The sequence below is a fragment of the Nicotiana tomentosiformis genome, chromosome 2 (assembly GCF_000390325.3).
Source record: "Nicotiana tomentosiformis chromosome 2, ASM39032v3, whole genome shotgun sequence".
NCBI classification, from domain to species: domain Eukaryota; kingdom Viridiplantae; phylum Streptophyta; class Magnoliopsida; order Solanales; family Solanaceae; genus Nicotiana; species Nicotiana tomentosiformis.
In genome coordinates, this window is record NC_090813.1 from 58,527,812 (window position 1) to 58,546,294 (window position 18,483).

Below are 18,483 nucleotides of genomic sequence, written 5' to 3' on the forward strand. Positions count from 1 at the left end.
TGAAGAGTAAGTAGTCATCGCTGTAATGCAGTGAGTTGACTTGGTCAACCTATCCATAATCACCCAAACTGCATCGAACTTCCTCTGAGTCCGTGGGAGCCCAACAGCAAATTCCATAGTAATCCGCTCCCATTTCCACTCTGGGATCTCTAGCTTCTGAAGCAATCCACCTGGCCACTGATGTTTATACTTCACCTGCTGACAATTTAAGCATTGAGATACATATTCCACTATGTCCTTCTTCATTCTCCGCCACCAATAATGCTGCCTCAGATCTTGATACATCTTCACGACACCTGGATGAATGAAGTACCACAAATTGTGAGCCTCCTGGAGAATCAACTCACACAAACTATCAACATTGGGCACACATAGGCTGCCCCGCATCTGTAATACACCATCATATCCAATAGTGTCCTGCTTGGCATCGCCATGCTGAATCGTGTCCTTGAGGACAAGCAGATGGGGGTTGTCATACTGAATCTTTCTGATACGATCATAAAGAGAAGACCGAGAAATCACACAAGATAAAACTCGCCTCTGCTCAGAAATATCCAATCTAAAAAGCTGGTTGACCAAGGCCTGAACATTCAAGGCTAATGGCCTCTCTACTACTGAAAGATATGCTAAACTGTCCAAACTCTCCACCTTGCGACTCAAGGCATCGGCCACCACATTTGCCTTCCCAGGATGATATAGAATGGTGATATCATAGTCCTTAAGAAACTCTAACCACCTTCGGTGCCGCAAGTTAAGATCCTTCTGTTTAAACAGATGCTGTAAACTCCGGTGATCGGTGTAGACCTCACAAGGGACACCTTACAAATAGTGCCGCCAAATCTTCAAGGCATGACTAATAACTGTTAACTCAAGGTCATGGATAGGATAGTTCTTTTCGTGCACTTTCAACTGTCTAGACGCGTAGACAATCACCTTACGGTCCTGCATCAACACCGCGCAGACCAATGCGCGACGCATCACAATACACAGTATAAGGCCTCAAACCTGAAGGCAACACCAACACTAGGGTTGTGGTCAAAGTTATCTTGAGCTTTTGAAAGCTATCCTCACACTTCTCGGTCCACCTTAACGGAGCACCCTTCTGGGTCAATCTGGTCATAGGTGTTGCAATAGATGAGAAACCCTCTTCAAATCGACGATAATACCCTGCCAAACCTAGAAAACTCTGAATCTCCATAGTTGAAGACAGTCTGGGCCAACTCTGCACTACTTCAATCTCTTTCGGATCCACCTTGATCCCCTCACTCGATACTACATGACCCAAAAATGCCATCGAATCTATCCAGAATTCTCACTTTAAAAGTTTGCATATAATTTCTTTTCTCTCAAGATATGAAGCACAGTCCTCAAGTGCTGCTCATGATCCTCCCAGCTCCAGGAGTACACCCGAAAGTCATCAATAAACACAATGACGAATGAGTCAAGATATGGCTAAAATACACTATTCATCAAGAGCATGAATGCTGCTGGGGCGTTGGTCAACCAAAAATACATCACAAGGAACTCGTAATGTCGATACCGAGTCCTGAAGGCAGTCTTTAGGATATCTGGCTCCCAAATATTCAACTGATGATAGCCTGAATGCAAGTCAATCTTAGAGAACACTCTAGCACCTTGTAGCTGATCAAATAGGTCATCAATACGTGGAAATGGATACATGTTCTTCACTGTAACCTTGTTCAACTGGCGATAATCAATACACATGCGTATAGAATCATCCTTCTTCTTTTCAAATAAGACTGGAGCACCCCAAGGTGACACAGTGGGCCGAATGAAGCCCTTATCAAGCAACTCTTGCAACTGGTCTTTCAACCTTTTCAAATCTGCTGGGGCCATACGATAGGGTGGAATAGAAATGGGCTGAGTGCTCGATAACAAATCAATACCAAAGTCGATATCTCTGTCAGGCGGCATGCCAGGAAGATCCACTGGGAATATATCTGGATAATCCCTAACTACCAGAATTGACTCGACGGTAGGAGTATCAACACTGACATCTCTCACATATGCCAGATACACATCACTCCACTTCTTAACCATCCGCTGAGCCTTTAGAAATGAAATAACCATGCTATGAACATAAACTAAAGTACCTCTCCACTCTAACCAAGGTAGACCTGGCATAGCCAACGACATCGTCTTGGCGTGAAAATCAAGGATAGCATGATAGGGAGACAACCAGTCCATGCCCAAAATAATACAAAATCTACCATACTGAGCAACAATAAATCAGATCTGGTCTCAAAACCACTAAGAACAACCAAACATGACCGATACACATGGTCAACAATAATAGAATCTCTTACAGGTGTGGCCACATAGACAGGACAACTCAAAGAATCATGGGATACACCCAAATACAGAGCAAAATAAGATGACACATACGAATAAGTGGAGCCTGGATCAAATAAGACTGATGCATCTTTGTGAGAGAATAGAACAATACTTGTGATGACTGAGTCGAAAGAAACTACTTCTGTCCTAGAAGGAAGAGCGTAATATCTGGCATGGCCTCCCCCTCTAGGGCGACCTCTGCCTGCCTGAACTCCACCTCTAGTTGGCCGTGCAGGTAGGGTGGCAGCTGGTACGGTGACCATGGACTGAGAAGCCTGAGGACCCGGTGGAATACGCGGAGCCTGAGTAGTCTGTAGAGGTACACCCCTTCTGAATCTGGGGAAATCCCTCACCATATGACAAGTGTCACCACCCTCAAAACAAGCTCTCGGAGGACGTGGTTGCTGTGAATGACTCGAGCCTGATCGGCTGGACTGACCGCTGAAAGCACCTAGTGTAGAAGATGCACTAGATAATGGCGGTGCATAGTAGGGAGCCTGAGGCCTAGGAGTGGCCGGAATATCACTGAAAGCTGGAAGTGCTGAACGAACAGGGTGACTCTCATAGCCCCTACCATGAAGAGATGCAACTGGGGCACAAACACCACTATATGTGCTGGACTTTCGAGACCTCTTGGCCTCCCTCTCCTCTCTCTCCCGGGTCAGCATACCCTCCAATCTCCTAGAGATCCCTACTACTTGCTGGTATGCGATGTCCGTCTCCAACTCTTGGGCCATGCTAAATTTGATACTGTGGTTGAGCCCCTTGATAAATCGACAGACCCTCTCTCTAATAGTAGCAACCAAGGCTAGTGCATGCCAAGCTAAATCACTGAACCAGACCGCATACTCCGACACGATCACAGAACCCTAGTGTAATTGCTCAAACTCTACACGCCATGCATCTCTGAGACTCTGGGCACATATTCCCTCAAGAACATATCTGATAACTGAGTCCAAGTGAGTGAAGCTGCCTCGGCCGGACTACCCAACTCATATGCTCGCCACCACTGATAAGCCACTCTTTTAAGTTGGAACGTAGTGAAAACAACCCCACTAGACTCCGCAATACCCATAGTATGGAGGATACAATGGCACTCCTCAAGAAAACCCTGGGCATCCTCTGACGCCAAGCCACTGAAAGTAGGAGGGTGTTACTTCTTGTACCTCTCGATCCTAAGCTGCTCCCCCTCAAAAGCTGCTCCCCTAACCTCGAGTTGAACTGGGGCTACTAGCTGTACTGGTATGACCACTAGGACCTGTTAAACCTAAACCCGCTGCTCTGGGGTATGGGTGGGGGGAGTCTGCGCTCCTCCCATGACCTGAGATGTGGCAAGAGCAAGTGGGATCAACCCTGCTTGTGCTAAAGTGCCGAACATTCTCAGGAAGTGGGTGAGAGTCTCCTGGAGGGCTGGTGTAGTAACATGCGTCTTAGGTGCTTGCCTCTAACTCGAGCTACTGGTGGCTCCTTTGTAGTAGCTCGTGCTGGTGCTATGGCAGTACCATGTGGACGTCCTCGGCCTCTACCATGGCCCCAGCCTCTCGCAGCTCTAGTAGGGGGCGCGAGTGTCTGGTTAACTGATCCAATTGTACGTGTCCTCACCATTTGTGAGAGAATAAAAAGAAAGAAATTTAGAATCCAAAGTTAAAGATTTGGCACGATAAGGAATCAAAGAAGTGGAGCTTTTCCTAACAGTTCCATAGCCTCCCGAAGATAAGTACAGATGTTTCCGTATTGATCCGCGAGACTCTACTAAACTTGCGTGTGACTTAGAACACCTATGAACCTAGAGCTATGATACCAACTTGTCACGACCCCAAATACTCTCCGTTAGGATGTCGTGATGGCACTTAGTCTCTAAGACTAGGTAAGCCTAACAAAACATGCGGAATAACAGAATAATAATTTAAATCTCAAAACTTTAACAACTATATAAAATGAAATATGTAACTCAACATGTAAATCTCCCATAACCTGGTGTAAATACAAGTCACAAGCTCTAGATACAGTACTGAACACTCTTATACATCACTGTCTATAAAGATGTAAAGAAATAAGAAAGAACAAGATAGAAGGGGACTCCGAGGCCTATGAATGCGGGCAGGTGTACCTTGAAGTCTCCAATAAGCAAGCCACATAACGCTCTAACACAAATGCTGATAGGATTACCTGGATATGCACAAAACATGTGCAGAAGCGTAGTATGAGTACACCATAATAAGAACCAGTAAGTGTCAAGCCTAACCTCGGTAGAAGTGATGAGGTCAGGTCAAGGCCCCACTGGAGAAAATAAGAAACAAGATAGAAGATATAATGATATAATGAAAATGACAAAAAATTGAACAATAAAGAATTTACGGGAAATAACAACACAGAATCAAGGAAAGCTAATACAACATGAAAGGAAAACAAGAATTTTACATGTTAAGGAAACAAGAACCAAACAATACAGCAAATAAAGAAGATCAATATGGGTACTCCCGAGGTACTGCCTCATAGTCCCAAAAACTAAAAACAAGTCATAGTCTTTCCTTATATAACCGCAGGAGCCTTTATATGTGGTTTTGAAAATTATTTTCCCGAAATAGCATCTCACATTTTAGCCCACCTTATCACACCGCATGACTTCTAGCAGTTCCCCTACTAGCCACGCGTATCAAGCCCACCATATCTGATCGCATGCATTTCAACACCCAGACCTTATACCACCGCATGCGTATCAATAATCACAACAACACGGCAGAAACCTCGTGCAAACAATAACAACATCACGACAGAAAACTCATTCAACAATAACAACAGAACGACAGAAACCTCTCGCAAACAATCAAACAACCACCTTAAAAATAACACAAAAGCCAAAACACAACAACTAAATAAATGATCTTTAACAACTTACACCTTGCCTCAGAAGAACCACGACATTACAATTCAACACCAAACTCAACAGAAGGATATTTCAAGGATAGCAATTTCAAGTAAAGAATTTCACAGTTAAGTAATGAATACGAAAATCAAGAAAAATAAGTAATTCAACTAAACATGTGATACAAGTTTCAAATAGGAGATAAGACAAGTAGACATGTGAAATTAGACTAAATATGATGACTACAACATGCTAACGTAACTCAATTAAGACATGAAAAAGGAAACTACGTAGCCAAAATCGGAATTTTCAATATTTAGCCCGTGTACGCACTCATCACCTTGCATACACGGCCTTCACATATTACAAATTATCGTCACAGTACCAAATTCTAAGGGAAATTCTCTCCACACAAGGTTAGACAAGTCACTTACGTCAAACCACACTCAATCAATCAATTAGAAGGCCTTTCTCTCGATTTTTCAACTCCGAACGACTCGAATCTAGCCAAAATAATTTCATACTACAAATATAACTATAGGAAACTAATTTAAATAATGAAATAACGACCTTAGCTAAGAATTGAAAATTCGCTCCAAAATATCGACCCGGGCCCGCGTCTCGGAACCCGACCAAGTTATAAAATCCGAACACCCATTCGATATCGAGTCATACCATACAAGAATTACACAAATCCGATACCAAAATCTAGCTCAAATCCCCAAAATTCGGCCTAAGAAGTTTCCTCCATTTCCCACCAAAGTTTCAACCCAAATCCCTAATTAAATGGTAAAAGTAAAGATAAATTAGTGGAATTTAATAAAAAATGAGTTAAGCACTCTTACCCCAACAGTTCCTCTGAAAATCCCTCGAAAATTCACCTTAAACCGAGCTCTCAAAGTCCAAATTGTGAAATAAGAAAATAAACCCTTGTTTTGAAATTTAAGTCTGTTGCCCAGTGATTTACACATCGCGATCGCGGAAATACCTTCGCGATCGCTTAACACAATTTCTTTCCAGCTCAAATTTACTCTCCGTGATCGCGTGAAAGCAATCGCGAACGCGATTAACAAGCTGCCTCAACTCTGCGATCACATCCTAGGCCAAGCGATCGCGTAGCACGAACTGCCTCAGCCCTAGCCTCGCCATTCTTTCTTCGCGAACGCAACCTCCTACACCCGTTCGTGATTCAATGTAAACCAACCTTCCGCGATTGCATACACCACCTCGTGATCGCATAGAGCAAACCCCCACCAGTGCCACACTACTTTTCGTGATCGCGTTATTCCACTTGCGATCGCATATAAGGAAACCAGAAGCACCAGATTCAGCAATCTTCAATGTTCCGAAATGCGTCGAACTTGGTCCGAATTACACAAACATACCAACAAGTCCTAAAATATCATACAAACACGCTCGAAGCGTCAAATCACATCAAACAATGCTAATATCACTAATCGCACCCCAATTCAAGCCTAATGAACTTATAAACTTTTAACTTATACATTCGATGACGAACCCTATCAAATCAAGTCCGATTGACCTCAAATTTTGCACATAAGTCATAAATGATATTACGGACCTACTCCAACTTCAAAATCGGAATCCGACCCCAATATCAAAAAGTCCACTCCCGGTCAAACTTTCCAAAATCTTTTGAGCTTTTCAACTTTCACCAATTAATGCTGAAATAACCTTCGGACCTCCAAATCAACATCCGGACATGCTCCCAAGACAAAAATCATCTCACAGAGCTATTGAAAATGCCAAAACTCCATTGCGGAGTCGTCTTCATACAAGTCAAACTACAGTTAACTCCTACGACTTAAACTTTCAATTTAGGGACTATGTGTCCCATTTCACTCTGAAACTCTTCTGAACCCGACACCAAGTGCCCCAACAAGTCAGCAAAAAATGAAGCATGTGGCAAAAGATTTGAGTGCTTGGTCCAAGGAACAAATTGGCGATGTCTTCCTAAATCTTAAAGAATGGGAACACCAAATGGTTCAATTGGAACTATAATATATAGACAGTGATAGAAGATGATCATAGAGCTGAACTACACAAAGCTCATGCTCAATAGACTAGATGGCTCAAGGCTGAAGAAGTTTTACTCAAGAAAAAAGCTAACATAAAATGGCTAGAAGAGGGCGTATCTAATAGTAAATATTTCCAATCCATTATTAATGAGACAAGGAGAAGACTTAGTTTGCATAGAATAAAGACTCCTACTGGAGATCAGGAGATTGCTGCGGGAGCAATTGAGTTTTTTGATGCTCTCTTTAAGAAGGACAATCAGCCCCTCAACTTCAATTCTTAGATGCTGGAATATTATTAAACACGATATTGTAGAGTTGATTCAAATCTTTTTCAATGGTAATAACTTGACTAAGTACTATACCAGTTCATGTTTGGTTCTTCTACCTAAAGTTGAGCACCCTGAGACTTTTTCAGATCTCAGACCTATAAGTCTTAGTAATTTTTCTACCAAGATTGAATCTAATCCTTCACAAGCTTATCACAGAGAATCAAAGTGGATTTGTTTCAGGTCGTCTCATTACTGAGAATATTCTACTTGCCCAGAAAATTGTGCATGATATCAATAAGGATAATGAAGGAGGTAATGTGGTCATTAATCTTGATATGGCTAAGGCATATGACGGGGTAAACTAGGATTTCTTGTTAGCTGTACTGATGAAATTTGGGTTCTTTGAGAGCTGGATTTACTTAATTTGGAACTCCATTTCCAATAATTGGTATTCAATTCTGATTAATGGTAACATAAAAGATTTCTTTCATTCAACTAGAGAGCTCAAGCAAGGGGATTCGCTTTCACCATCTCTTTTTATAATTGGAGCAGAAGTACTCACTAGGCTTCTTAATAATATGATTTCTAATTTGTTTAGGGGCTTCTCAATGCATAAGAATGGTCCACAAATTACTCATATAGCATATGCTGATGATGTTATGATCTTTACCGCTAGATCCATCACTTCTCTAAATCTGATTATGCATCAACTTTGAAATTATGAGAGATGTTCTGGCCAATCTATTAATTATGGAAAGAGTTATTCTTTAGTTGCTTGTAATGCAGATTCAAGCTATATTGCAGAGATTAAGACCATTACTGGATTCAAACATATCGAATTTCCCATTACTTAGCTTGGTTGTCCTCTCTACGTGGGAATGAAGAAAATAACATATTTTAATAATTCAATGATCAAGATAGTAAGGAAGACTAATGTATGGCAAGTCAAATTATTATCCATAGGGGGGAGAGATATTCTAATTAAGCATGTACTTCAATCTCAACCATCACATCTTCTTACTGCTATGCCCCTCCCTTCCCCCCCCCCCCCCCCCCCAAAAAAATGATCATCAAGCAGATTGAAAGATACATAGCTAGATTCTATTAAGGAACTTCAGAGGGAAAGCTAAGATATCATTGGAGCTCATGGAGTAACATGTGTTATCCCAAGGAGGAAGGTGGAATTGGATTTAGAAGTCTAGTAGATGTATGCAACTCTTTCTCTATGAAGAGATGATGGAGATTTCGAACCACTAATTCTTTATAGGCTGCATTTTTGAGAGTCAAATATTGTAGTAGAATACACCCTGTTAGAAAGATTCCCATAGTTGAAAGAATTTATTGGACATAAGGGAACAAACAGAGAAGCATATATTTTGGAGATGCAATGAAGGATATATAAGTCTTTGGTGGGAGAATTGGCTAGGCATTGGAGCTCTTTCCAACATTGTCCAACTTGATGAAAATCATGACACGAGGGAAGTAAAACAGGTCAGGATAGGAGATCATTTATATTTTCATGAGTTATAACAACTTCCCGAGTATCTCACAGAACTTATTCGATCCTTTAAATTCGGGAATACTAATGTCCCTGATAAAGCTGTATGGAGTTCCTGTTCAACTGGCTTCTTTTCTACTTCCTCAGCATGGCAAATTGTAAGGCAGTCTGGGAATCTTAATCCAGTACTTGAGGGGATATGGAATAAATTTCTCCCCTATAAGATGTCATTCTTAATGTGGAGAGTGCTCAAAAGAAAATTACCCTTTGATGATATTACTATTAGGTTTGGCCAGCACTTTCCATCTAGATGCAATTGTTGTAGGACATCAAAAGCTGAGATTTAGATGGGAAGATAAACCTATTCTAAATATCGTTCATAGCTGGTGGAGTATAAGCCCAATAATAAGGTATTGCAGATTATATATAAGATCACGCCTATTATTATTTGTTGGGAACTGTGGAAAGCTAGATGTGCCTCTACATATAGGGGCATAAACATCTCTGTTGCTAGAATTCATTTCCAGGTTCTATCTCATTTGCGGTGGGTAATTTACAAACATAATATTCACATTGAAGGAACTACTCCATGGCATGAGATATATGATATGTTAATGTCTTTAACTGCTAAAATCATTTGTATCCAAGTAAAATGGGAAAAACCTTCGTTTGGCTGGGCTAAACTTAATACTGATGGAAGCAAGAAGGGGAATGAACTCATTGGTGTTGGTGGAATTTTAAGAGATCATAAAGGTGATATGATTATGACCTTTTCTCAAAAGTTGGGCTGTGGCATGATCAATTTGGCAGAGGCTAAGGCTGCACTAATAGGCTTTCAATGGTGTCATTCTAATGGATATGATAGAGTCATACTGGAATGCAATTTTAAATTAGTGGTGGATATGTTGAATAATAGCATAACTCCTGCCTGGCATATTGATGATACTATCAGAGAAGCACAACTACCTATACATCAACATGACATTGTTATCAGATATTGTTATAGAGCGGCCAATAATGTAGCAGATGTGTTGGAAAAAATGGAGTCATGAAATTCAAGAGACAAAGATATTTAATTATATGAATCTTCCTAGACATGCTTTGGGTCACTATATAATGGATATGATGCAGGTTCCAAACCTGAGGCACAAAGTTGTCAAAAATCATATTCTCCGGCACACGTCCACATAGCTCTGTGATGGTTCGAATTATTCTTGGAAGTAGAAAGCAGAGGCTTTGAAATATTGTTAGGACTTTTTATGTATTGTATTAGGTATTATATCAGGATGGTATATTTTTTTTGGGACTTAGCACATATGACAGATCATAAGCATGTGGAACTCCTTTGGATCCGTCTTATGTACTGGGTTAGGTCTAATTTTATTTCTCTGTTATGTATTTTTTTGTGGGAGATTTTGGTATTATGTTCCCGTCCTCTGTACATTTTTTTTTGTTTTGTCTTAATAAACAAGGTAGGAGTCAAGGCCAAACCCCCCGTCACCACATGAGATGAAAGCCTGGGTCAGTGGTTTGCTATTAAAACAATATTAAGAAAAAATTAAATATACAAATATATTATAAAATAATAAATAAAATAATATTAAGTTAATTTAATTATACGTAAAATACTGGGTAAAGTATATTATATAGCATGTAATATAGAAGGTGTTGCATAAATGGGAGAATTTATAATGTCAAGAGCATAACAAACTTTTCAAGTGAAAGGTTTGTAAAATCTGGTCAAAGTGATTATTGTGATAACTAGAATATAGTAAAATAATTTTTGTGCAACAAAAGAAAGAAAAATGACTTTTGAGTAATGAACACAAAACTGAATAATTTTTAAATGACAAAAGAAAGAAAAATAACTTTTGGGTAATAAAAGCAAAGTTAAACGACCCGCCATGAAACTGACTCTTACATACCACTTCAAGTTTGCAAGGTGGTTTATAAACAAACAATTAGATAATGAAGAGTAACAAAAAATTCAGTGGATCATTGCCCCCAAAAGTGCATGATATTTTTGTTAAATAAGAAATTCCACATATAGGCAGAATATATAGACAGCTCCCTTGACTTATTCGGGTTTTTCATCTGGAAACCTTAACTAAGTAAGGGTCCGATCTATTGAACATCTTAGTTGTCAATAAATGAGTATTAAACACGTTTGATGACGCAGCAGAGCGCATGTCTCCCACCTGATCAGCTTGAGCGCGTATTGCTGGAAATATTAATTTGCGAATTAGAATTACGACCTTCTTCTCTTTCCCAACTTTTCTAGATTCCGGCTACCATCGTATGTAGAATTCCGACCATCTCTTTTCAACCCGACTCTGAAATATTTTGTTATTTTCTCAAATACTTCTCAAAAGAAAAATGATTTGCCCCACAAATCTAACTTTTTACTTTAAGAAGCTAGAAGAAAGGCAAAAGGCAAGAGATAATGGATCGGGAGAGATGGAGCTTTTCCGGAATTCTTCTTTTCCAGTTAATCTTTCTTCTTCTTCTTTTTGATTTTGACTTTTTTATTTTAATTTCTTTGATGACAAGTCTTTTTCTCGTTTTCTTATTTTCCATGTCAACATCGATTAGCATTTATGCATTTTCGATTGTTTAGAGATGTCAAAAATGTGATCAATTAGCACGTTTTCGATAACATCAGGTGTTCAATAGGCCATGCTCTTCGTTAAGGTGTCGAAGATGAAAAATTGAAACAACATCTCTACATGTCATTTCGATAACATCAGGGGTGTTCAATAGACTGTCTATGTATTTTTACCTGATGCTCTACAAGTCGTATACTTGTACACCGTATAGGGTTTCACTTATTCCATGAATTTATAACCTAAAATCAACTCAAAATCTCTACATGTCATTCACTTGAATGGAGCACCCTTTTGGGTCAATTTGGTCAAGGACGATGCAATAGATGAAAATCCCTCCATAATGCGACGGTAGTAACCCGCCAAACCAAGAAAGCTCCTAATCTCCGTAGCTGAGGACTGTCTGGGCCAACTCTGCACCGCCTCTATCTTCTTCGGATCTACCTGAATACCCTCACTGGACACCACGTGCCCCAAGAATGCTACTGAACTGAGCCAAAACTCACATTTGGAGAACTTTGCGTAAAGCTTCTCCTCCCTCAATCTTTGTAATACAATCTTCAAATGCTGAGCGTGCTCCTCCGGGCTACGAGAGTACACCAAGATGTCATCAATGAATACAACAACGAATGAGTCCAAATAGGGTTGAAATACACTGTTCATCAAATGCATGAACGCTGCTGGGGCATTGGTCAACCCAAAAGATATCACCAAGAACTCATAATGGCCATATCGGGTTCTGAAAGCTGTTTTAAGAATATCTGAATCCCGAATCTTCAGCTGGTGATAACCGGACCTCAAATCAATCTTGGAGAACACCCTCGCTCCCTGAAGCTGGTCGAATAAATCATCAATGCGAGGCAAAAGATACTTATTCTTGACTGTGACCTTGTTCAACTGCCTGTAATCGATACACATTCTCATGGAACCATCCTTCTTCTTCACAAATAGAACCGGTGCACCCCAAGGTGACACACTAGGCCGAATAAACCCCTTATCAAGGAGTTCCTGAAGCTGTTCTTTCAACTCCGCTGGTGACATACAATATAGTGGAATAGAAATGGGCTGAGTGCCCGGCACCTAATATAGAAAAAGGAAAATGAAGAAATAGGGCAAAAATTGGAAATAGATTGATTAAGCATAAGCTGCAAACAACTGATTACAACGTATATGTATGCCTCTCCACTACTCACTACAAGACAAAACTCAATAACTAACTCTGACAGTATTAATAGTGCTCACTAATTGAAATGTAAGGGACTAATGTGTATTAACTAAGACTTATTATAAAACGCCCCTGGGGATCAACTGTACTATTACTAAAAGTGTCTCCTACCCTCTTTTAATTAACATAACGGCTGCGTACAACCTTAGTAGCCTATAGTATCATCTTCCAAAACTGAGCTCCTTTCAACTCGCACCAGTTCTTCCCTGTTGAGACCTTCCTTGCCCTCAAGGAAGGAAGGTGGGAAAACGAATTTTCATAGCCTTGTAGTCTTCCCAAGTTGTGAGGTCTGGAGGTAAGTTTTTCCATTGGACCAAAATTTGAGCCACTACTTTGTTCCCTTTCTGAATCATTGATGTGCCGTAGAAATGCGACACTTTTGATACTAATTACATAGACTTTAGCTCATCTTTTAAAGCATTATAAGTCATTTCTTATGTAGTTTTGGTGTTTTGCAGGAAACCAGACTTGAAAAGCTAAGAACATAAAAAAGATGACAAAAACCCATGGAAAGTCAGAAATACGGCAGGTCTGCGACCTCAAAAGTGATGTACGGACCGCAAACCCATCGCAGAATGAAGCAGATCATCACAGTTTCTAAGAGTCAAATCTGCGATCCATTTTGTGGTCGCATAACTCTTATGCGGACCGCATAATGATTGCACAAAAGCAAAAGGAGTTCCACTGAAGATGATTTTGCGGTACGTTATGCAGTCGCGAAACCAATATGCGGACCGCATAACCAAAATGAAGTTGTGCGGACCGCGAAAGCGTTCTGCGAACCATTATGCGGTCGCAGACTTGATCTGCAGGGTTATTTTTGTCACTTTTTGACCACAATTTTTAGACCATTATAAATAGAATGATTAGGGTTTTTGTGAACCATCTTATCTGAAAAAGAGGCTACACCATTATTTTGGAAGCTTTTGAGAGAGAATCCAAGACGTTATTCTCTTTGTAAGCTTTATGACTTTATTTATTACTTTGTTCTTGTATTCTAGTATGAGTAGCTAACTTTAAATACTAAGGTTGTGGACCCTAAGTGGGTGTAATGTTAATGGGCATTGAATATATATATATATATATATATATATATATATATATATATATATATATATATATATATATATATATATATATATATATATATATATATAATATGGTTGGTTGGTTTCTATTCATTTCTCATGCTTCATTTATGGTTGATGGTTGCAAACATTAACTAGTTCCATTTTACTCTATCTTTACTTGGAAAAGTGGGGTAGGGTTTGGTAGAATTGAATAGCAAGAACTCAAGGCTTTAAACCTTGTTTAATAGAATCGCATAGGGATAAGTGGGTTCTACTTGGCATAAATTAGTTGCTCTTAATTGTAACTCTTTTATATTTGGGAAAATCATAAAGAGGAAATACTACCTAGTTAGTGGAAAATATTGGGTAGTCATTTAGGAGCTATTTGCATATCAAACGACCTTCCATTAGAAATATATCATATTAATACCGATAATATTACATTCCATTGATGGGACACAACCTTGGTTTCTTAATTAAATTAATCATACTCTCTTAATAAAATAGCTTTTCTTGACAATTCACAATTACAAAACTCTTTTTTAAACTAACGGAGTAGAACTACGGCTTAAGTCAAGTTTTACACTATTCAATTAACCTTTTCACACGTATTCCCTATGGGATTCGACCCCAACCTAGTTGGGTTATTATATTTGACACCGACCGTCTTACACCATTTATATAGGTATAATTTGAGCGTATCAAATTTTGGCACCATTGCCGGGGAATACGGTTTTGAAATTACTAACTAGTGTGTACTTTACTTTACGTCTTCTTCTATTCCATCACACTTTGCTTGGTGTCATTAGGTAAACATGGGCGAGCCGGAAGAAGAGAATGTGTTTGCGGATATAGATGAGTATATTGAGGATACAAATGCCATTGTCCCTCCAATAGTTGATGCTGCCACCTTCAAAGTGGAACACAGTCTAATCCTAATGCTAAAGGCAGAGGGATTCTTCCGAAATTCCACCGATGATGATCCGACACTACATCTCAAAATATTTTTGGGTGTGTGTGCAATGTACAAGCAAAATAATGTCTCAGATGATGCCCTAAGGTTGAGGGTGTTCAAGTACTCTCTAACTAGAGAGGCAAGACAGTGGATCCAAAATCTACATCCTAATTCCATCCATACTTGGCCCGAACTTGTCCGAGCTTTCCTAGCAAAATGGTTTCCGCAAAGCAAGAAGTGTGAGCTCCGGGAATAAATTTTCTTCTTCAAGCTATTACCGAGGGAGCATCTACATGAAACATGGGATAGATTCAAGCTATATTTAGTGAGGTCGCCAAATTATGGCTTTCCGGATAATATTTTGTTGGAGAAGTTTTACATGGGCTTGGATCCTATGAATCAATGCATAGCCAAAATTGCAGCGGATGGATCCTTTATGGATAAAACATTTGTAAGAGTCATACAAATCCTTGACAAGATGGTAGAATATAATCAACCTTGGAACTCGGAAGACACCACAGGTGAAATTGCATATGGTACTCCTTTCTTGACCAAGATGATTAAGGAGAAGCAAGAAAGAGATCAAGTAATTGCCGGGCTTGCCACCAATGTCAACGTGTTGACGAAAATGTTCACTAAAATCCAAACAAAAAAAGGTGAATGTTGTGGTAGATGTGCAACCCATGGCAAATGAAGAATACAAAGAATCAAATTATGTCAACAATCCTCAAGGAGGATATCAACGACAATCCTACCAAGGTTCAGGACAACAACATCAATGGAGGTCTAACTCGCAAGGGCAAGGCAACCAACATTTGTGAAATGACACGGTAGTTCAAATCAAGGAAATTGGAGTAACAAAAATAACAAATTTTCAAATCAGAGTTCAAACCCCTATGTTTCACAAAAGGGGCAATATTCTAACTCTCCTCATTGGAAGGAAAGTTCTTCAAGTGAGTCCAAGTTGGAAAACATGCTTGAAAGAGTATTGCAAAATCATGAGAGATCCGACACTTCAACGAAGAATATGACCGAGCTTGTGGGTTCTCACACCGCATCTATTCAAAAGTTGGAGATGCAAATGAGGCATCTTTCAAGATATCAAAATCCAAAGCAAAAAGGTACGCTCCCAAGTGATACAATTGCCAACCCAAAAGGTAGTGGGAGTGGTCCAACTTCTCATTGTATGGCAATTACAACTCGAAGTGGGAAACTACTTCAAGGAGAGAATGAACATGTGGTCAAAGTGGAAGATTCTGAACAAGAAGTCGAGGCACAAGTTGAGGTGCCAATTGTTGTTGAAGTTGAAAGACTCCCGAAGAAGGTGAGAACTCAAGAAGTGAACCATGAAGAGGTGAAGGAAAAGATAATAGAGGCACCAAAAAATCTAGCACCAATTCCTAGGCCTCCTCCTCCTTTCCCTCAAAGACTTGCTATAAAGGTTGATGATAACAAACTCGAGAAGTTCTATGACATCCTAAAGCAATTATCGGTGAACATTCCATTTGTGGAAGCATTTCAAGAGATGCCGGGTTTTGCTAAGTACTTGAAGGACTTGATCACTAAAAAGAAAACTACAAAGAATGAAGTGGTGAATGTGACTCAACGGTTTAGTTCCATCATAGCAACAACCGCTGTCCAAAAGAAAGAGGACCCGGGAGCCTTCACCATTCCATGCACTATTGGAGTGAGCGATATTTCATGATCCCTTTGTGATATTGGGGTTGCATCAACTTAATTCCCCTTGCTATTTACAAGCAAGCGGTATTAGGTATGCCTAGGCCTACAAGTATGAGGTTGCAAATGGCCGACCGTTCAATAAAGTGACCGGTGGGAATAGTTGATGATGTGCTTGTGAAAGTGGGAAAGTTTCTCATCCTTGCCGACTTTGTTTTTCTCGATTGTGCTGTTGATAAAGAGATCCCCATCATCTTGGGGATACCATTCCTTGCTACCGAGAGGGCATTCATGGATTCAGAACGAAATGAGATCAAGTTCCGAGTTAATGACGAAGAAATTACCTTTCAAGCGAGTAAGGGTATGAAATTGCCACATGCATACGAAAGTATCTCAATCATTGATGTTGTTGAAGAGGTAGAGGATACAGTCGAGGTGAAGATGGAAGAGGAATTCCTTGGTGAGGCATTGGCAACTATTTTGGTGAATTTTGATGGTGAGAACATGGAAGGATACGTGGAATCGATGAATGCATTGGAAGGGATTGGGTCTTACACTTATGCACCAAAGAAGCTTTCTCTTGACTTAGAGAATAGAGTCACTCCTCCCGCTAATCCTTCAATTATCGAGCCGCCACAACTTGAGCTCAAGCCACTTCCGCCACACTTAAGGTATAAATTTCTTGGCTCTAATGGAACTCTACCTGTAATCATTTCTTCTTTGTTGAATGATGTGCAGGTTGAACACTTATTGAATACCTTGAGGGAGCACAGACAGGCCATTAGTTGGACTATAGTAGATATCCGAGGGATTCCCGCCGGAATTTGTGAACACAAGATACAATTGGAGCAAGAGAGCAAACCTAGCGTAGAGCATCAAAGAAGGTTAAATCCTTCCATGCAAGAGGTGGTGAAGAAAGAAATCATAAAATGGTTGGATGTCGAGGTTGTCAAACCCATTGCCGATAGTCCTTGAGTGAGTCCGGTGCAATGTGTTCCAGAGAAATGAGGCATGACCGTGATTCGAAATGACAAAAATGAACTCATCCCAATGAGGACGGTGACCGGGTGGAGAGTTTACATGGACTACCAGAAGCTCAATAGTGCTACTTGCAAAGATAATTTCCCTATGCCTTTTATGATCAAATGCTTGATCAACTAGCGGGAAGGTCATTTTATTGCTTCTTGGACGATTATTCTGGCTACAACCAAATCAACATCGCCATAGAGGACCAAGAGAAGACGACATTCACATGTCCGTGTGGGACCTTTAAGACGGATGCCATTTGGGCTATGCAATGCCCCGACTACTTTTCAATGATACATGATGTCAATTTTCTTGGACATGGTGGAGGACTTCTTAGAGGTATTCATGGATGACTTCTCTGTAGTTGGTGATTCCTTTGAGCATTGCCTTGCCAACCTTAGGCAAGTGCTCAAAAGATGTGAGGAAACAAACCTTGTACTTAATTGGGAAAAATGTCACTTCATGGTGGACGAGCGTATTGTTCTTGGCCACAAAATTTCCAAGCGAGGCATAAAGGTTGATCGGGAAAAGATCGATATCATTTCCAAGCTTCCTCCTCCCACTTCGGTAAAGGGTGTTCAGAGCTTTTTGGGGCATGCCGGTTTTTACAGGTGATTTATCAAAGACTTCTCAAAAATTGCAAGTCCCATGTGTAAGCTCCTTGAAAAGGATGCTAAGATTGAGTTCGATGAGAAGTGCCTCAAAGCTTTTGAGGAATTGAAAGCAAGGCTCACCACAACACCTATTATTGTCACACCGAATTGGTCTCTTCCATTTGAACTCATGTGTGATGCCAGTGGTGTAGCTATTGGAGATGTCTCTTCCATTTGAACTCATGTGTGATGCCAGTGGTGTAGCTATTGGAGATGTACTTGGTTAATGGCATAACAAGATTCTTCA

General features: G+C 40.1%; 2 protein-coding genes across 2 annotated transcripts; one reads left to right on the forward strand and one right to left on the reverse strand.

Annotated features, from left to right (window-relative positions):
* Positions 1–934: 934 nt before the first annotated feature.
* Positions 935–3,092, reverse strand: LOC138904868 (uncharacterized). Its single transcript, XM_070193368.1, has 3 exons — positions 2,328–3,092; positions 1,770–2,070; positions 935–1,299 (listed from the first exon to the last, which is right to left on the reverse strand). The coding sequence occupies exons 1-3, from the start codon at positions 3,090–3,092 to the stop codon at positions 935–937; spliced, it is 1,431 nt and encodes a 476-aa protein (XP_070049469.1).
* A 12,167-nt stretch (positions 3,093–15,259) lies between these two features.
* LOC138904869 (uncharacterized) lies at positions 15,260–16,585 on the forward strand. Its single transcript, XM_070193369.1, has 3 exons — positions 15,260–15,466; positions 15,553–15,684; positions 15,791–16,585. The coding sequence occupies exons 1-3, from the start codon at positions 15,260–15,262 to the stop codon at positions 16,583–16,585; spliced, it is 1,134 nt and encodes a 377-aa protein (XP_070049470.1).
* The last annotated feature ends 1,898 nt before the right edge of the window (positions 16,586–18,483 follow it).